This window comes from Sciurus carolinensis, chromosome X (genome assembly GCF_902686445.1).
Source record: "Sciurus carolinensis chromosome X, mSciCar1.2, whole genome shotgun sequence".
NCBI lineage: Eukaryota > Metazoa > Chordata > Mammalia > Rodentia > Sciuridae > Sciurus > Sciurus carolinensis.
In genome coordinates, this window is record NC_062232.1 from 103,209,220 (window position 1) to 103,231,150 (window position 21,931).

The 21,931-nt window shown below is 37.1% G+C and overlaps 1 protein-coding gene across 5 annotated transcripts in view; it reads left to right on the forward strand.

The window, feature by feature from the left end:
- Positions 1-21,931, forward strand: part of Gria3 (glutamate ionotropic receptor AMPA type subunit 3) — a 284,001-nt gene that overhangs the window by 203,552 nt on the left and 58,518 nt on the right. For 4 of the 5 annotated variants that reach the window (XM_047535597.1, XM_047535596.1, XM_047535599.1 and 1 more), the window contains exons 11-12: positions 6,104-6,480; positions 16,303-16,501. In XM_047535597.1, the coding sequence (XP_047391553.1) occupies positions 6,104-6,480; positions 16,303-16,501 (576 nt within the window). Of the gene's footprint in view, positions 1-6,103; positions 6,481-6,570; positions 6,642-16,302; positions 16,502-21,931 lie in introns of those variants that run through there. The other variant, XM_047535600.1, reaches the window with a different exon arrangement.

The window sequence follows — 21,931 nt, forward strand, 5'->3', positions numbered from 1 at the left end:
TTCTTAGCACCTAGAACTAAGAATAAAGTGGAGAGATGTTGCTTTTGGAAAGACTAGACTGCCCTGATTGGTTCCTCTGACTTAAAAGATAGCAGTGAGCTTAAGGATGGAGAGAGGGTTGAGAGAATGGTTGATTTCAGGTCACATTCCCTGGGTGTCCCCAGACTCCTTCACACTCCCAGAACAAATGGCAATTCTACAGATACTATTTGTACTGACATTTCTCTGCCTACAAGAAATTATCTCTTAGGTTGTCACCATCCTAAGATACATTCATTTGCCATTAAAAAAGGCAGAAAGTTGATCTGTCATTCCAGCTAAAAGGCAGAGAAGCAAGGGTCCAGTAAGATACCATATATTCTCTTCTATTCTTCAGGTGATGACACTGGACTTTGGCAGAAGAGCTGATGATTTGATAAAAGTGCCCCTCCCCTTCAAATGATGCATATTAACTTGGAAAGGAATATTAATGACATGTGGAAGCCTGCCATTATGAGCAGAGAGTATAGGGAAATATTTCCTACCAAATTTTGTCTTGCAGGGCTTTCATCCAGCTCAAGGGAACCTTCTTTATCTTCACTTTGTCTTTAACTCTCTCAGCTTCCCAAGGACAAGGAGTCCTTATCAATAGATCCAGACTGGGATATCTGTTCTGGATAAAAAAATGAAGAGATCCTGTCATGACACTGTTTGTCATTGCACAGATTTAAATAGGCCTCATTCCTTTCTCCAGATCTCAACAATCACAGACAATAAATATCCCATAGAGTACAATGAAGCAGTTTAAGTCCTGCGTCCGAACACACAATTATATTCCTATTGTCTAGCTTGATTCTGCCCCACCCCTTTTTCTAACACATTTAAACTTTCCAAAGGAAATGTCTTCCAAAGTCACTCAAGTTTTATGGTTGATACAAGGATAAGGGGTTAGGTCAGGCCTTCTTTTGCTCTTGAATAACATATAACACTTTGTGTATTACATATCAATACATTGTCTACACCCTCTCTATACCTTCTCCCTTGCATTCAGAAAGCTCTTTAAAATGGTGACTGACAAGCTGCTACTCATGCATAGTCTCCAGACGGGAAACAAATTTTATATCAGATAGTCAAATGAAAATACTTTAAGACATAACAACCCTTCCAACTCAAAGAATTTTTAAATTGCATTTAAACTAAGTGTCATCTCTGCCTAAAATCCGTCAGATTCTTAAGTGTATCATCCCTATACATATGAGTTTGCTGATTTTTAAGTTTTGTGAAATTTACAACTTTGGCAACCCACCTATGAACAGGATTATAAACCCCCTCAAGCTAAATCCTTTCCAATAATGCAGTTGCTCTAGGTTTGCCACTGGTAAGTGGAAAAATCAAACCTAATTTAGTGTGTTTACCGAGCCCACACAGCCACTCTTAAGCCACTTGATTAAAATCCATTAAGTAGTCAAGATGCAAGCAAAAACACCAGCAAACTCTTACCCTGGGCTCTTACCGTTTGCTGGTTTTTGTCTGTTAACTGGAGTACCCTTATGCCACCTACTTTACCCACCTAGGTTTCTGAAAATGACTCACCTACTGCTGCTACCAGCACAAGCAGGGGCTTGAGAACAAAAGGCTACTGGAATGGTTCAGGACACCACAAATGAGGCATTTCATGCCTCAGTAGCTCCCTTCCCTTCTATTGGTTAAGATTTCTACATGCTTGTCAATATGCTTTGTCTTTTTTCCATCTACAGGTCTTTTTTGAGGGTCTTTAAAGAACTGTATGGGAAATTCTCATTTTGGAGCCAGGTCCACATCAATGAGGTTGAACTGAGTACAAATTTAATGTTTTTCTTCATTGAGGGAACACCCACCAAAAAAACAGACAAGCACCACCTTCCTTGAAAAAAGTTCCTTAGAAAGAATTCAAAAATATAGAAAATCCAGACTAAGGAAAAAAGGCGAGGGCCTGAGGGGAGCAGATTATTCCAGTTGTCTTATGTGATTTCAAAAGTACTGCAGTGGGCTGGGGAGATAGCTCAGTCAAGTCAGTAGAGTGCATGCCTTGCATGCACAAGGTTCTGGGTTCGATCCTCAGCACCACAAAAAAAAAAAAGTACTGCAGACTAGGAATGGCCTCCTTTGGGAATCTGCTCTTTGCTGAGTGTTTCTGGAAACCAGACCACCTCTTTTTAGTATTTAGCAGTGCTTGCCTGGTGGTGGGAGCTTCAGTTACTCAGTTTTTTTCTTTTAAATGGGATCAAGATTCTCAAACTCCTTTCCATTCCTGCTTTAAAAAAAAAAAAAAAAAAAAGCTCAATTCCTTTAAATTCAAAGTGATTTTGTCACACAAATACCCTCTTAATTCTTCCTTCCAAAAAAATGCAGATTCTACTAGAACTCTCCTTAGACTTACAAGATTTTTTAAAAACTAGTTAAATTAAGTAATTAAATTCAAATGAGATCAAATAGGAAATGATACTAGAGGGGTATTTGCATGTTCTGAGCAGGAGGCAGAGACATGTTGGCAAGAAGAGGAGGTGGCTTTATCTATGAATTCTCTTGGCATGACAAGACTCTTTCTAGCTGATTCAGACTCTCCCTGCCAAAAATCCCTGCTAGCTTTCTGGCCAATTCTATTCTCCTCAGCAGCCTTTGTTCCTATGACCAGGTGTAGCCCCAGACAAAATGGATAAAATAGGTAAAATTTGTCTTTGGCTTCCATCCAGTCAGCAATGTGGAACTGTCACTAAAGGAGGTCCAAGGAGTTTCCAGAGAGTGGGACCTCAACTCAGGATAAGTGGGGTTCTTTACAAATGTCACAGAAATGAATTTAAGGGGACATTAGTTAAAAGAGGTGGTCTGGTTTCCAGAAACACTCAGCAAAGAGCAGATTCCCAAAGGAGGCCATTCCTAGTCTGCAGTACTTTTTTTTTTGTGTGGTGCTGGGGATCGAACCCAGAACCTTGTGCATGCAAGGCATGCACTCTACTGACTTGACTGAGCTATCAGTCAACAGATTTATTTAGGAAAGCGGAGACACATTTAAGGGAGAAGGCAGGTTATCTAGAGTGAGAAGCAAACCCTTGATGTGTGGTGTTAATATTTATAGAGGGACAGTAGCTAGGAACTGGACCAGAGGTGGAGTCAGTGTAGAATCAACACAATTTCATACCAGTTTTCCTAGTGCTTATGCATTGCCCTCCCATCATACTACTTTCTGCAGTCAAGGACTTAGATTGGGAGGCTCAAGAATTGCTTGTTTTGCATTCCAAAAGTTCATGAGCATTGCTGGCATTCCAAAGGTTCATGGGTACTTCTTTTAAAACTTAGTATATCTTTCTTTACTGTCAAATTCCTGTCTTAGAATTGAAGATTGAGGAGTCAACTGCAGTGAGAGTTGAAGCCATAGATGATAATACTGAGGGTTGGAGGGGTTGGTTAATGACATAGCCTTAAAGGATCTTTCTTATTTGAAAAACCTTTGTTGATATTCCCCTAAACCAGGCACTATAAACAGACTCTGGGAGTACAAAGTACACCTGGATTGAGAGAACAGAACTAGGAAGAAAAGCCAGGGAAGCAAGATTCATGAAGTTAGGAAAACCTGTAGTTTTTAGTATCAGAGTGGAAAGGAAAGAGGGCATAGAGTGAAAAAGGTCAAAGATGTCATAGGAGCAGATGTCTAAGGGAAGGTCTTTTAATTTGGTAACCAGTATATAGTTCAAGAAATAATTTCAGTAAATTAGAGGAGTGGAAAGTTAGATCTCATGGGTATGAAAAGAAAATGATGTTGAAATTCAAAGGCAGTAAATGTGTATTTATACAAGAACATTGGTAGTGATAGGAAGAGATATAATGTAGTTATGAGGGTAGCAGGATCAAAATATAGGAGGAGTTTATTTTGTTTCTTAGTAAACAGAAATACCTGAGTATATGACTTTGAGTGAGATAAATCAACGGTTTTAAAATTACTGTATTATAAAAACTTGGAAGACTGAGTCCCACCTGAGAGATTCTGATTCTATACATGTGGGGTGTAGGTCGAGCATTAGTATTTCTAACAAGTTGCCAGGTGAAAATTCAGGGACCATACTTTGAGAACCACTGAGCTAGATTAATGGAAAAGAAGAAGAAGTAAAAGAGATAATAGATGGAACTAGGCTTTAAGAAAGAGAGAAGAATATGAGATGCATGGAATAAGTGGATTAAATCTTAACAAGAATGTTTCTTTCCATGAGATAGAAATTCACAGAAGGAATGGATAAAGATGCAGCAATATGTTGAGAAGGAAAGGAGGAACACTGAGGCAACATAAAGAAAGAAGCAACATCATTCACAGAGGCAGTAAGACTGACAAGAATTAGGAAGTGGGAAAGTTTAAAATAAGAATCATTCACAAACTTAGAGAAGAATCTACTTTGAGATGATAGATGATATTCACAAACTTAGAGAAGAATCTACTTTGAGATGATAGATGGTGGTTTTAATTTCAGAAACGGTGAGTTTGACATGGTGGCAAGCCACCAAGGTAGATGGTCAGTAGGCTGTTGGATTTGATAAACACATACTTTCTGAAACTCCTACTAGGACATAAAGGATGTAGGATGTCCTCCATGAAGGTAAGTATTTTTTTAATATATTTTGTTGGCCTTGTTCACTGGTTCATTCCCAGCACCTAGAACAGTGCTTGACACAAATAGGCATTCAAATATGCATTGAAATGAACCTAAGGGGGTTTGGCTGAGTTGATAACTGCAAGTTTCTAATCCCAGTTGCTGAGTACTTCAGTTTCTCCATCTCTAACATGGGAATGATAATTATATCAACCTTAAGCTTTCTGTGAGAAGTAAATAAGATATGTATAAAGTATTTAGCAGTGTCACACAGAGTAATCATGCAAACATGAGTTAGCTATTTATCATCTGCATTTTCCCTTAAATTAAGGACTATTGCTCAACTGATTTGAATTACCATATATAATTCAAGGCAGTAAAACTTCATTTCTTTGAAAATATACTCTATCTCAGATCTCCTCATTCTTTCCCCTATTTCTCCCCTCTAGTAGGAATATTGAGACAGAACCATATTTGTTTAGAAGAAATTGATCAAAATTGGTGTTTCTACTTCATATCTGATACACCATCTCTAAGCCTTTCCTTCCTTGCAAGCCTTTTTTTCCATGTGTGCATTCTAAGGCCTGGTTCCTTACCAAAACCTACTACTGTTGTAAAGGAACAGTTGTGGAAAACAAAAGAAATAAGTGCAGAAATTCCTAATGCCTATTTTCCTGGGATTAATATAAAAACGTGACCTGCCTTTGCCTGAGTTAATTATGCAGTGCACTGCTGACATTTATTTTATTGATCTGATACATGTGAGTGCAATACTAATATTCATCATTAGAAAATATAGCTCATATATAAATTAATATGTATTCTAATAACTGTTTTATCCATCATTGCCCATGAAGAGCTCTTTCATGTTTTCATACATCATATTCAATAATCAACAACTTTTTAAGGCATCTACAGTTTTTCAGCTTAGAATCTGTTGCAATGATAGATACAAAGAGAATACTGAGTCCCTGGCTTCAAAGAGTATATTTTAATAGACATATTCTCAAAAAATTCAATAATAATACAACATAGCAAACACTCAAGAATTAAACTGAATACTGTGACCCTGGGTTGCACCACGTGGCAAGAGGGAAGCAAATATAGTCTATTCTGCTTGCTCTACTAAAGTTTCCAGTCAAGTGAGGGAGAGAAGACATAATACCATAAAAATATTTAAAATAAGAAAATAAGAGTTAAACAGGGATGTGTCATATGGGAGTACAATATGAGCTGCAATGTAGCAAAACTAAATTAGGAAAAAAATGGAGTTAGTTACCTAAGCCAATATGTGTGAGGACAAAAGATCAGTTCTCATTCCCTAATCTACCATCAAGTTAAAACTCATTGAATGCTATTACTTCTCTAATGAATGTAAGAATTGATAAATCAATTAGTTGTAGCAATTTAAGATTTTTTATTTCCACCAAAGAATTATATTAGGTGGCAAATGACTGATTGAAATACTGTCTAAAAGTTATGTTATATATATATTTGTTTTTCAGAGAGCTGATATAGCTGTTGCCCCACTTACAATAACATTGGTCCGTGAAGAAGTCATCGATTTTTCAAAGCCGTTTATGAGCCTGGGCATCTCCATCATGATAAAGAAGCCTCAGAAATCAAAACCAGGCGTATTCTCATTTCTAGACCCATTGGCTTATGAAATCTGGATGTGCATCGTCTTTGCTTACATTGGAGTCAGCGTAGTTCTTTTCCTAGTCAGCAGATTTAGTCCTTATGAATGGCACTTGGAAGACAACAATGAAGAACCTCGTGACCCACAAAGCCCTCCTGACCCTCCTAATGAATTCGGAATATTTAACAGTCTTTGGTTTTCCTTGGGTGCCTTTATGCAGCAAGGATGTGATATTTCTCCAAGGTTTGTTTCTATGTAATACCCAATGCCCACTTGCATTTTATAACCAGACTCCATTCATGTGCATCTGATATTCATTCATCTTAATTCCAGATTTCTTTCATCTAACATTCCATCCAGTGACAAAATAGCATCAAGCCATTTTGTTTGCTTGCATCCATGAAGTAAGTGTGTCATTGGTGTTGCTTTGAATGTCTTTCATGCATTTCTATGGTATTGCATATTTATATACACATTATAGCAAACGTTTGAACTCCAGATAGAGGTAACCTTGACAACTAATACTAATATTATTCAGATAAAGTGAATACTGAATTTTGATCAAATGGACTTGGTTTCCTCATTAATTCAGCTAAAACATTTTCTTTTTTGTCAAGAGATTGAATCTAGACAAAGTTTGCAAGAGCTCTTTTTAAAACCCCTCCACCTTTCCCTTTCACTGTCCTCTTTTGTTAAAATGTTTTATTATACCTTTATTTTATTGATTTATTTTTATGTGGTGCTGAGGATCAAACCCAGTGCCTCACACATGCTAGGCAAGTGCTCTACCACTGAGCTACAACCCCAGCCCTCACTGTCCTCTTTTTTTTCTCTCAGACAGCCTAGAACAATCCATTGTAGTATCTCACCCAAGTTTCCTAGCTAAAACTATAAAACTTCTCAAAGAAAACAGGAGAAAATCAGTGTGGCCTTGGAATAGACAGAGTTTTCATATAGAGCCCAAAAAGCACAGTTGATTAAAAATTCAATAAACTGAACTTTATCAAAATCCAAACTGTTGCATTTCAAAAGATACCATTAATAAAAGGAAGAATCACATCACAGACAGGGAGAAAATATTAACAAATCATATATCCGATAAAAGAGTCATATCTACAATATATAGCAATCTGCTGCAAATCAATAAAAAGAAGACAACCCAATTTTTAAAACAGACAAAAGATTTGAGTAGACACTCCCCATAAGAAGATGTGTAAATGGCTAATAAGTACTTGAAAAACTGCTCAATATCATTGGTCATTAGGGAATTGCAAACTAAAACCACAATGAGATCCCTTATACCTCCTCTAGAATGGCTAAAATAAAAAAAAAAGACAATACTTAGTGGTGACAAGGATGTGGAACAACTATAATATAGGGAATTTTGTTTAGATAGTATAGACTTAGAAGGTCCCTACCCTGTTTTTATGGCATACTTCTGTTTGAGATTTTCCAATCAAGAGCACAAAACATTAAAAATGAAGCTCGGCAGTGTAACTTACTGGTGACCATCTCAAGCAGCTTTTTAGAATAGCCAGTGTGGGTCAAAACTCATACATCCCAATCACACATTTTCTGCCACCCTCAATCTGCTTGGTCAAATTCTCCAATTGTTTCACTTCCTATTCCTTTTGTCTGCAGAATGTGTATCATTTTGCAATATCATCTGGGAGTTCATTTGGCTTGCTATTCTCTTTTAAAATTTTTTTGAAATGTGCACTTCGAGAGACAGTGGGTTCAATCCCCAATACAAGAAAGAGAGAGAAACTATAGTTTCCGAATGATTCTGTAATTGAAAGATTTTTAACATGGCTGGTAATCTGTGTTGAGGCAAGGCTAGAGTCATTAAGGCTGAAGATCTTATTGGTTACTGTAAGTGAATTTTCAAAACTAAATTTGTGATATTCTCCCTGGAATGCCACATATTACTCTGCATACTCAAATAGGTTTCTTAAAAAAACATTTTTGGAAGTATTTATGCACATTGCTTAACTTAACTATGATGACCTGAAAATGACAATTTGGACCAGTTTTTTAAAATAAAATTTGTAGCAGGATTGAAGCTATGGCTTTCCTGTGGTACTGAAATACATCAAATATTGTTTTCAAGGTACAGAGTTTTAATAAACTGTTCATACTGTCATATAAGGCAATGGCTTTCAAAATTTTTGACCCTAAACCCACAATAAGAAATTTTCCATCATGACCCAGTAGACATTTATGTATATAACAAAAGTTGCATCAAACATTAACCTTACAGTGTGTCACACACTCTGATATTTTCTATTATTTTTTTAATGCTGATCACAACTCAACCCAGTAATAGGGCACACAGCCTACAGAATGACACTGTCTAAAGTAACACATATTATCCTAATTGTACTTTCAAGTGATAAATTATTACCTTTATGAGCTCTATATTTTCTATCATATGGGTGATCCCTCCTCTGATAGTCTTTTGTGTCCTTCAAAAGAAATTATATCTTTAAGCTTCTTATTAAAATGTTATACTTCTTAGCATATTTATTATATACCAGTAAGAAACATGTTTCTCCTTGTCTTGAGAGCTCTATTGGTTACATATTTGTGCTCAGTTGTATAACAGCAAAGCCCACTATAATGTGCTTCTCTATTAACAAATTTTAAAATTCCTGATAATAACATAGTTGCACTCTGAGATTTGTGGTTGCCTTGACTGCAAACATCAGCATTATACGTTTTTTCCATTTAATGACCACATTTGGAATGCAAGTTCTCCAGAAAGCCCAGAATGTGAACATGCATTGTATACTCTGACTTTTCTCAAAATGGAAGCAATTCACATTTAAAGTAGAATTAACAAGTATTAGAGCAGGAGGATATGGCAGAGAGAAATTATTCCAACTGCTGCCATTTTCTGGGGACAGGACAACCACCATCTTCACTGAGCTCTTATTGTGTATGGGCACTTAACCTGCATTATCACATGGATCAAAGTCCTCAAAACACTGCCACAGGGTGAGAACATTGTATTTATTTTTAAGTTGAACAAAGTGACACAGATTAAATATTTTGCCTGATCATACAGCTAATGGCAGAGCCAGAATTCAAGCCTAGCTCCAACTCTAAAACCTTTGCTCTTTCTACTTCACCCTGCTTTTCTCATATCATAGACAAGGAGTACCCAGAGAAAAGACATGATGGAGCCGAGTACAGTGATTCACTCCTGTAAACCCAGTAACTCAGGAGGCTGAGGCCTTGCAAATTCAAGGCCAGTCTCAGCAAATTAGTAGAACCCTTTCTTAAAATTTAAAATTAATTAATTAATTAAAAGTACTGGGATGTAACACAATGGTAGAGTGCCCCTGGGTTCAATCCCTAGTACCCTTCCACCCCACCCCTCAAAAAAAACAAGAAGTGACATGATGGAACCCAAAGTCATGGAGGGAGGGTCTAAAAACTGGTAGTATAATTATTTTCATGACAGCACACTGCCTGACACTACGAACCTGAAAGTACATTGTTTGTTCCATTCCTTCCCTCATGCTCAGGCATGAAAGCCATTTTCCAGTCTTCCAACCCCTGAAGAAACTCTGTCTTTGCCCTAGTGTTAATGAAAGTAGGCAGGGAGCATTCAAAATGCCGTTGAGCGTGTGTTCACTTGAACTAAAAGACTGCAAAATCAGCAATAAGACATCATGAGGAAAAATGCTGGCATCATTCCATTTCCATCAAATAAAGTTATTGACAGTTACCTAGGAGATTCAAGAGACTGCATCAATATTAGGTTTGATATTTGAACTACTCTAATGGTTCAGAGTAAATTATTTTGTTCTACATAAAGCTAGAGGCTGAGTCAACTTTAGAGAGAGTAATCAATGTAATAAGCTGAGGTTATATCCACATACATACTGATTTGTTGAGGGCAGTCAAGAGAAAATGTGAGCAGATTCAATGTAACCCTCTTCCCTGAGTGAGAGATGGAGAGATAGGCAGTGAGTGCAGCCAGATGGAAGGAGCATACTGGTTAAGGATGTGGGTGTGAAGTTAGCTTCAATAGATTCACAATCTGCTTAGCAGTTGTGTAACCTGGAGCAAATTACTAAACCTTACTAAACTTCAGCTCCTCATTAGTAAAATGGAAAGCACAATGGCTCACTCAATAAATGTTAGCTATCATTATTATTAAATTGGCTTCATCTAATCATTCTAGTGCCACAAATACTAACACATAACATTGCATTTGTAATTGAGTTCCTAAAATTCCTTAGGAATACAACTGAAATAGCAGTAAGTACCAAATTGCAGGACTCTGATGAGAAATAACCAGCAATATTCCTTCTTGGCCCCAAATGCCCTTCATTAAGGATTATATTCCTGGCAAACAATTTGATTGTATTATCCACAATGTATTACACATATTAACAGGTGGTTGTAACTTTTTAAATATGAAATTGATTCCCTTTGTTAAACTTTGATAGAGTCACTTACGCAGTCCAGAGTCCAAGTCCAGACAAATACTCCCCCTGCTGACTTTCTGTGAAGCTGCAGGAACATCTGAGGGCTAGCCATATTGAAGATGTGATGTTTGGAGTAGTTATTACAGAACAAAATGGAAAGAACAGACTAACTTGAACCTGATTAATTACTGTGTTCAGATTCTTAATTACTTCCCATTAAATTTTCTTTTTTTCTTTCTTTGTTGTATTTGGGGTTGAACCCAGGGGCACTTTACCAGTGATCTACATCCTTTGTCCTTTTTATATTTCAAGCAGCATCTCACTAAGTTGTGGAGTGTCTTGCTAAACTGCAGAGACTGACCTTAAAATTGCAATCCTCCTGCCTCAGCCTCCAAAATTGAAGGGATTACAGGCATATGCCACCATGCTCAGCTCCTATTAAATTTCCAAGACATCAAGTACTTTGTAGAAGTAGGCAGGGAATCTATTCACATTAGACATTGATCCTCCACAGGTAGAGCCTCCTTTAAAATGGGAAGTATGTGCAGAATAATAAATAACATGAGGGCATAATGAATGTGATCAAAGACAACAAGATTTTTTTTGCTCCATTTTATGCAATATCCTTTCCTCTGCTGATGTATCACCACTCTCTGCATCCTACTGCAAATTCACTTCAAAGCAGTAGTGATGTGGCAATAAATTAGTGATGTAATAGCAGAATTTTTATGAGAACTATTTCACAACTTTCCTGGCTGAAAGCTGTAGCTTTCAGTCTTTGGGACATGGTTACTTATTCCTATCAGAGAAGACTATGAGTCAAAGATTGATTCTGCACATTTTTTACAAATGTGTCACAGACCCAGCATTGAATGGAATGTAGAAATGATGCATACTTGGAAAAAGGAGGGGAAAAAAGAATGATAAAGAGTTTGTACAAAGGAGGAGCAGTTTTTAGTTCCAGCTCTTCATCTCATAAAACTAGTAAAATACAGATTACAAAATTTACTTACAGGAAGAAGGTTAGAACATATAGCTCACTTTTATTATCATGTCAGATGTCATAAAACACATTTTATTATTAACTCAAACTCCAGTTTCTTGACAATTACAGAGAACAAGAACATTGTATATTACTTGATATGCATATTTTGCCATGTCTTATATTCTATTTTTGTTACTAATTTACTTTCATTAACTTCACATCACCTCATATTTTTTCAAAAGGCATTATACACTCCTATGATGCATTTTATAAACACTAAATGTACAGCATTTTACAGTCATTTCATTTTGCTAACCTTGAAATCTATCTTGTGCAACACAACTATTTGAAATGAATGTTAAACATTTTGCAGCTACATTAGTGGAAGGAAAGGTACTGGAAAATGACAGGTCTTTTTAACTCAACTATAAAGTCTTGTCTTGTTTTAATAGATCCTTTATAAAATGTGATGGAGTTGACCCATCAGTCACTTTTTTATAGCCTCCATGTGAAATGTGGGTTTAAGTGGCTATAGTTTCACTAATGAGAAAAGGGAAATGTAAAAATGTTTGTGGAGCTTCTTCTCTGTGGGTTCTCCTACATGTTTTCTTAGTGTAAACATTTAAGAATTCATACCAAACAAAAGAAGAAAGTAGTAGAAAGTCTGCCAAATCTTTTGTCAAAGTTACTGCTGTCTTGAGGGGATAATGTTGAATGCAACCTTGTACACTCCACAATGATTTCACAGAAGCTCTTTGTTGAGGTTTGTAAAATTATTATACCATCTCTATGTGGGTACTCACCCAAATTCTCCAAGTCCCTAAGTACAATCACCCCTTGGTACCAGGGGAGTGGTTCCATGATGCTCTATGGATACCAAAACCCAAGGATGCTCAAGTCTCTTATACAAAGTGGCATAGTATTTTCATATTACTTATGCACATCCTCCCATATATTTTAAATCATCACTACATTATATATAATACCTAATAAAATGTAAATGGTATGTAAATAGTTGTTATACTCTATTGCTTAAGGAATAATGATGAGAAAAAAGACTATACATGTTTAGTACAGATGCAATTTTTTCAAGTATTTTTGATCCTCAGCTGGTTGAGTCTGTGCATGAGGAACCTGAGGATAGGGAGGGACTGCCTGTATATTAACCACATAATTGCCAGAGTCAATAGCCAGGTAGACAAGAGGCCGTGAAAATGACCATTTAGCATTTAGGTTTATTTTCAGTCATGTCAACAACTGATCTCAGCTGAGTCATTCAGATCAACCACATGATGATCTGAGTCAGTATTAAGGTGGCCAAAATAACCAGATTATGATGTGCAGGCTTGATTTTAGATCAGACAGACACAGCCACAGTCCATTAGCCTCAATAAAATGGCACAATGTAATTTCCATAAATTAATGTATTTTCTCCACATTTCAAGTAGAGAATGCATAAACTACCATTAGTATTCACAGCAGCAGAGTATACCTCTTTTTGTACCAAACTGTGATTCCGGAATTATTCCAAAGTCAGTTCTCCCCTTGGTCTCAGCAAAACAACATCATTCAATGTAAGGATGACATTCATGGTTCCATTCCAAACGAACAATAGATAACAAACAATATTCAGTTTTCCTACAACTATATTTCTCACTTTTTATAGGAAAATTGCATCTTCTATAATTTACACACTATCCAGAATTTTGTTATACAAAATATGGGTATTTCGTAGTATGAAAATCTGACTATTTCTTCCTAGTATGTAAGTATAGATGTTTTGTTTTCTACTTCTCCCCTGTGTGCCTCAGTTTATCACTAAAATGCCTCTGTTTGCTTATATTGAAAATAGCCCTTAACCATAGGGATAGGTGATTTTAAAATTTGATACATATAAAACAATTAGAACAGAGTCTGGCATATAGGAAGTACTCAATAAACACTAACTATTGTTATCATGTTTTATTACCCTATTACTATGGATGCTACCTTGAAGCATTAATCTTTTATACAGAAAAATTATTTCCAGAGTCATCTAAGTCCAGAATAAATTAAATGTATCTGGCAACAATGAAGAAAAACTATGAAAAGTCTAAATTCCTAACTGAAACACTATATACTTTTAGTGTTGGGAAGTATGACATATTCTTTTCTGACTCATTCAGGTGTTTTTACCTCTTTTAATTAAAAGAGAAATCAAATCCCAGATGAAATCCTGAAAGAGTATAACTATTAGGAAAATCTGTTGCAAAGCAGATTTTCACATCTGCAAAACTAAAATAAAACTAAAGTGACTATGTTTGGAAAATAAATAAATAATGGTTGTTTTAGGCATCCAGGAACCAACAAGAATTGTAGACATTTTTAAAAAAAAGTAGATTACTATTTATCAAAACACCTGCCAAAAGTATTTGACTGGAGTATAGTATCTAAAACAACTGAATTTTCCAGAACCTGAAAAAACAGATTATCTTGGGACACAGGAATTTGAATTTGTTTCCAAGTAGTAAAATGAAAGTACAAACAGAGAGGAGCTTGATTTGTCAGCTCTCAGTTCAGAACTTCCCTCTTCCCACAGAGTCTGGAGATGTGCCAGGCTCCTCCACCTATTTTTGACTTTATGACAGAGTGGGTTCTTTTTCATGAGTTTTTCTTGGCATGAGAGAACATAGCCTAACAAGAATTGAGTTCTGCCTCACAGCAGAACTATCCTTGGGGTGATGTGGCAATGTTTTATAAAATCCAAAGAGCAGATTCTCATTTCTGTGGACCAAGCCAACCATCAGCAACACAGCAAGGAGATGTGGTTTCTTAAGTAGAAGCCATTACCTATCATTGAGCGTTCATTGCCCTCACACTGGCCACCTAACATCCCACAGTCCCTCTCCTTGAGTAGCACTCATAATGTAGGACCATAACTGGCAATTCTGGCTGCACCTTAAGAGTTTTATAAAATTCTGCTGCTTAGGCCCATATCCCAGAATCCTGATTTAATTGGTCCGGGATGAAGTCTAGGCAAGGTTCTTTCTGTTTTGTTTTGGTTTGTTTTGGTTTGGTTTGGTTTGGTTTGGTTTTGACTCAAGCTCTCCACATGATACTGATGTACAGGTGGAGTTGACAATCACTGATTAACAACATTTGTTTCTGTTTAGTCTGAAGACCTCTTTGCAGACCTAGGATGCTTCAGAAATACAGATTCATGGGCACTCAGATATTATGAATCTGCATTTTAATGAAGGCCCCTGCTGATGTCAATGCACAGGAATATTGAAGAACAAAATGTCCCCTTTCTTACTGATAGGTACTGTTGAAGTGTTATATTTTGATCAAGGCCTCCGAAGACCCACAGAGGATGATTCCAATCATAGGCAGGCCAGGAAAAATTATTTTGGGGAAATTTTGGTGAGGTGGGAGGTAACAAGTGTTTTAGTGCCTCACAAACCACAGGTATTTTCTGGCCTCATTTTGAGGCCTGCCCTCACTGGCTAAAGTTTAGTTTATAAAAGGGAGGAGTTTTGATCTCCTGAATTCCACTAGACATTTATGTGAAAATAACAATAAATATGTAGCTCCTTGCCTCATGGGTGACCAACTCCACAAAATGGTAATGTCTTTATTAAATATATTAAGCTCAAAGTGAATTATGCTAATTAACTAGTAGCTGTCCATTTCTCTTCACACGTGGAAAGGCTTTTGACTCTTCCTCCCATGATGTTGCCTTACATCAATAGTTCTCTACCTTGGTTGCACATTGTAATCACCTGGGGAGCTTTTAAAAATACACATCTGTATCCCACTTCCCAGGTTCTAACTTAATTGATCTGAGGTAGACCTGAGCATGAGTTTTTTAATGTGCAACCAGGGCCAACAACCACTTGCTTTAAATAATGCAGTATTCTGTAAGTGTGCTCAATAAAGCTCACAGAGAACTCAATTGATTAAGTTATTACACGTAAGAGGGAGATAATAAAAATATCTTTTGTGATTAAAAAAATTCCTGTTTAGAAAACCAGTTAGTCAGTTATGTTAATAGCTTTTCTACTGTGACAAAATAACTGAGGAAAAAACTCAAAAGGAGAAATGGTTTATTTTATCTCACCACTTCAGAGATTTCAGTTCATGGTACTAAGCCCTGTTGCTTTGAGCCTGTGGTGAGGCAGTATTTTATGGGAAAAGCATGTGGCAGAGGAAACCCATTCACCTCATGATGGCTAGGAAGCAAGAGAGAGAAGAGTGTACTGGGATCTCAATATTCCCTTCAGGGGCATATCCCCAATGACCCAGCTTCCTCTAGCTAGGCCCCACCTCTTAAAGGTTCCACCTCCTCCCAGTAAAACCACAGGCTACTAACCAAACCTTCAACACATGGGCCTTTAGGGGACATTCAGGATACAAAGTAGAACAAAACCTGTACAGCCCTAAAGAGCATTGTGTATGCACTATCATCTTATGCTATCATGACGTGGTGTTGTCATTAACATGTGACTTTTGTCTGATGTTAATTCTCTCACATCGTCTACTTTCCTCCTTCATTCATCAGCTCTACTGAAACCACTTCTCTTTCCAGAATTTAAGATAAGTATTTCTTAAACTGAGACCTGGCCCCTTTGGGTCTGGATTTGTTTTTGTTTTACTCTGTAGATCACTGTCCGGGCGCATTGTTGGAGGGGTTTGGTGGTTCTTCACCCTGATCATAATTTCTTCCTATACTGCCAATCTCGCTGCTTTCCTGACTGTGGAGAGAATGGTTTCTCCCATAGAGAGTGCTGAAGACTTAGCTAAGCAGACTGAAATTGCATATGGGACCCTGGACTCCGGTTCAACAAAAGAATTTTTCAGAGTAAGTACTTTGCAGCTAATTGGGCCTGCTGGTTTTTATTTTATTATCTTCTCACAAAGGCAGATTCACAGTGCTTTTAAGGGAGGGCTGGAAAAGGGAGGGAATGTTATCAAAGGAAGCATCTTAAATACTGTACTGCTTAGTTGGTGATCTAATTCACTAACCTTTAGAACTAATACTCATGTGAGATACAACAGGTGACATGTTGAGAGCACTGAGTTTGAAGTCCTACGTTTGAATCCCAACCCTACCACAAAGGGATTGTTTGTCCTTGGGCAAGTCATTTAACTTCTGTCAGCTTTGGTCACCGTACTGAATAATGAGACAACCAAACTAAATCTGTCTTCCTTCTAGCTCTTACAAAAGTAGTAATTTTATGTTTCAGCACTTCACAGAAGTTAGGTAATTGACTCTAAGACTGACAAGTGATGTACTAGAAGAAAGTACATATTCTATTTTAGACATGGGTTTTCTATTAAAATGTATTACAGTTTTTCAAGTATAAACATACAGGCTGATAATGTAATTCACAGGGCACGTTATAATTATTTTAATTTCTTGAGTAGATTTATTCCCCCTGCTCTCGTCAGGCCAAATCTCACTAGGGAAACAGCAAATTGTTCACTCACAAAAGTTAGTAAAGCTATGTAAACTCAATTGGAGGTTTTAAGAACTCAAATGTTTTTCAGTTTCCCCAATAGGAAAATAGGTTTTAGATTAGAAAATGGACCCATTGAAGGCACTGCCACTGTCTGCTACTATAGCCACTGTAACTGATTGTAGCAATGACCCAAAAACCACTTGAGTAGTAGGTAGAAAGGAAAATTTTAGCCACTCTCTCCAACCAATAGTCAAGATATTGGATGGCAGGTATAATTACTGACTTTTTCTCAAAGGCCCAAGTAAACAAATGTTGTTTTTAAACCAACTTATTTTAATAAATAAGTAATATATTTCTACATGTATTATCATGAGATTTGTCCAATTATTTCATGGAAAACCAGGAGAAATGTGTTTTTGGCATTATAGACATTCTCCCTGAAGGAGAAAGGATCCATTCTGGGATCCATTCAAGAATTCTCCGTGGTTCAGGATGTCTATACCTTCCCCTCTACCACCTGTTTACTGAACACATCATAATCTCCAACTGGGGAGAGGATGCAAGGGTCGGAAGCATCAAAATGATATGAAAACCCTCTGATACTAATCTGACCTTGACTCTCCCTATTATGGAAATCCCAGAAGCTTTTTCGGGAACAATTCCTCCCACCCATGAAATCACTCACATGTGTCAGGGTTAGAAGCCAGGGATTTCCATCTGCTAAATAGTTAACACATAATCAGCTCCGTGGAAACTTGATTTGATATCAACCTTCAATAGAGCTCGTGTTCACCATCCCAGTAGGCATGAAGGTGCTATATGAATTAATTGACCACTTAGAATATCAAGACACCATTCTTTGGCCCTCTGATAAGAGACGCTTGTTGTACTGGAAAGTATTTTTCCTTCAACAATGATCAGAGATAGAAAGGTGTGCTTTAAATGTAATCAGTAGGTGACATCAATTCCCATTAAGTTTTTAAAGTCCATTCATCCTCACTTCAGGCAAAAGGAGGTTCTCTGGGAAGATATATTAGCAGAAAGCCTTAACAGTATGACCAAATAGTCATTGCTCCACACTGAAACTCCATCCTGGACTCATTTTGGGTCTTTATCTACTGGTCCATTCCATGATGGTTTCATTAAAGAGCATAGTACTGGAGAGGATTGGAATCAACATTCAATACTGAACAAATCTATTGCTACATTCTAATTGGTTTGTGGTTTCTAATGTTCACCAATTCCTACTGACCTTTAAAGCCAATGAGTAATTCATATGGAAATAGAACTGTTTTGAAAATCTGATTAGAGAAGGAGCTAGATACTTCTAGGTATAAGGAAGTGCAAATCATTTTTTAATTCCCCTACATGCCACTTTTTCTTTTTCCCCAAATGATTGCTAGTGACAGCATTAAGTACTCTGTGGGGTGATCCTTCAGGGCAGCACACAAAGGTTAGTGATATAAGAGTGAAAATGAGCAGTAGAGAAAAATCAACTATTTGAGCTTGTTTTGTACTGAAGATGTTATATAAACCTAACAAAGAATATGCATGTTATTCACATAATACAGGGGTCCAACCCACTGGTTTCCAAGCCACTTTCCTCACTATTTCCTCCACTCCACCCGCTCCCTGAATCCAATGGGGCAGAGAAGGCAGCCCACAAGAGTACATCATCCTTCACCCAGGGCCTTAACTATGCCAGGGATGTCTCCCCCGCCTCAAATCTTAGGTAATTTTAAGAATAGTAACTCCCCACACATTAAAAAAAATGGGGAGTTCTGATAGCACACCTTCTGAATTTCAAAGGACAAAACAAGATCACCTGCAACATTTACAAACATAATGAGTTAATTTCTTCTTATTCTCATTCCATACTGAAACCACAGGGACCCAATAGTAGTAGCATAAAACAGCCTAGGGCTAGCCCTCTAGTTCTTCCACAAGACAGAGAAATAAATAAAATAAAATTCTCTTCTAATTGCCCTGCAGACATTTTTACTCATCCTGGGTAAGGCTGCCATTAAAATGATGATATTTTGAAATGATTCCTTTGTTTTTTCATTTTCTAAGCTTTACCTAACTGTCATCTTGCACAAAGTCACTGGCTCAGAGGTACCTATTCCATAAGGAAAAATAGGGAGGGACTGAGCAAAATGCATGCAGCTGGGAAAGACATCTGGAATATTATCATTAACCCTCTTGACTTGAAAACTGATATACTTAGACAGCAGCTCCAAAACCAAATGTCCCAACCAGAGGTGAAGGCACACATGCTAAAAAAGCAAGTCGACAGCTTTATTGTCATTGCCCAGGGAAATGCCACTATGATTTGGAAAGCTGCACCAAAATGATCATTCTCTACTAGGTTTTGGAAATTTAACCTGATACAGATTCATGTTAAAAAAGTAACACTGGGAGAAAAAGTAATTCAAAAGTCTTCTCTAACCTGCATACCTCTAAAAATATTAGATAACAACTGGGATACTTGATATTTTTTCCAAATACTTGACCATATTCCTACTAAAGATAGGTTGGGGATAAAAGGAATGTTTTAACAATGTTTAATACTAACTCAAAACCCTTTCAGAAAGTAAAAAACAAATAGGAGTGGGGAAAGTGGACATTTGTGCCAGTGTCCTGGGTAGACCACTGAAGGGACTGTCCTGTCTTTTGAGTTGCAAACATTGTGAGCCCCTTTGACTTAATTTTTTTTAATGCAGACAGTTGAAGTATGGGCCTTTCCAAACTGATTTGAAAAGTGACCTCTGCTTGCACTGAGAATCTCTCTCTCTCTCTCTCTCTCTCTCTCTCTCTCTCTCTCTCTCTCTTTTCTCTCTCTCTCTCTCTCACACACACATTTTCTCTTAAAGTCCACATTTTTCAATGTTTTTGGTTATCTTTAATAGGACTTTTGAAGTACACGGGGAAAGGAGATAAAGCTTCCCATAAATGTGCCTATGCAGAGTATGGTAATATTTTGATATGATCAGGAAAATTAACCATTAATCTTTAAGCTATATTACAACTGAGCTATGTACACAACAGACCTCCCAGGTCCCTTACCCTGTCCCCAGATATTAGGAAACACATTAAAATGTACAGATTCTTTTGTTAATTTTTTCTCACCAAATACTATGATTAATTTGAAATTCTGGCAGACAATATGCCTGGGTAACTGTAACCAAATTCCATTAGTTTGAAGATCCAAATAAGGTGACCAGATGTTTGAAGAAACAGCCAAACCATGTGCTAGGTAACACATAACAGCAAAAGCAAGAGATGGGTTGATGCTAAAGGATAGTAGGTCAAAGATATCCATTGTACATACTACTGAGTGAATTTTAGAAAAGAAAAACTGTATTTCAATTTTGACATGACCTTCCTGTGTCATATAATACATTACATACCAAAAGTCATAGACCTTATAGGTCAAAACTGTAGATGCCACAACAGCCACAAGGTGAGAATACTGAGGTCTGGCCAAATAGGCCTCTGGAAAAGGGAAAGATATATTGAGATGGCCATTGAATTTTCCCATCCCTCAGCAACCAGGGAAGCCAACAGGCTTCCTTGTACACAAGTCTCAGACTGGTGGCAAGTAAAATCTCAAGGGAAGCAGAGAGTGACCTGATAATGTATGCACAGAACAGAAAACACACCAGATATCTGTTTCTATAAGAAAGGATAAGATGTGGCAAAGAGGACAAGTTAATAATGCTTTAGGTGCCAATATTTATTCATCATTTTTATTAGTGCATGATAATCCATTACTCTTCTAATCACTCTTCTGATCACATTCTATGTATCAAACACTGTGCTAAGGACTGAGGATCCATGCATCTCTATAAAAAAATTAAATTATATCTTTTTACCAAATCACCTAAAATACCTATACAGACTTCTTCACCATAATCAGAGGTTATTTAAAATATAGGTATCTGAGATAACTCAATGATTATCTCTCCAGAGAAGCTGATTGTTGTTGTTTTTTTTTAAGTTGCTTCCAACCATGTGCCAATCTATGGGTATGTTCCATGGTAATTAGCATGGGTTAATGACTCTCCACAGGAAAAAAAAAAAAAGACTTCTACCATTTTGAGCTCATAACTAGTGAACTGTCAATTTCCAACACACATTCACATACATTGTCATAGTCAGTCTACAAAACAATCCTACAATGGCAGCCAGAGAAGGTATTATTACTCATGTTTCACAGAAGAGACAACTAAGACAAGATGACATTTTGACCTACTGAATGTCACTCAGCTCAATGAGCTGAGGTGGAATGAGGACCCTAATGTTCTGAGTCATCTTTGGGTTCCCTTTCCATTCCACCTCAGTGTCATTCTGATGGGAGTAGTCACAGAAACATGGGGTGTTCTGCATGAATAGAGCCTCTAATGCATCAAATATTACAAAAAGTTCTTTAAAATTATGAAGGGTTCTCCAATCCCAGGACACATTAGGCAAATGCCCTAGAAATAGAACAATTAAAACATAAAGGCTCTCCAAATAAAGCTCTGCAGAGATGTAAGGGGTATTTCTCAAAAAAATAAAATAAATAAGAAAATCTCTGCTTCCTTGGGGGAAAGGATGTGGATTTTTTTAGCTTTGGGAGGAAAGCAGAAACTCATTGAAATTCTTTCCCCTGCCCTCCTGAGCTCACTCCTACTTCCAACTATAAAATATTACTGCAAAAATCATCTCCTAACCAGTTCATCTTTATCCATTCCTTTGTGACCTGCAGATTCAACAATTTTAGCATGCACAATTTAGAGCTGCCCTTGAAGGCCACTAGAAATTCAGGTGCTTCCAAGGTGGCATGC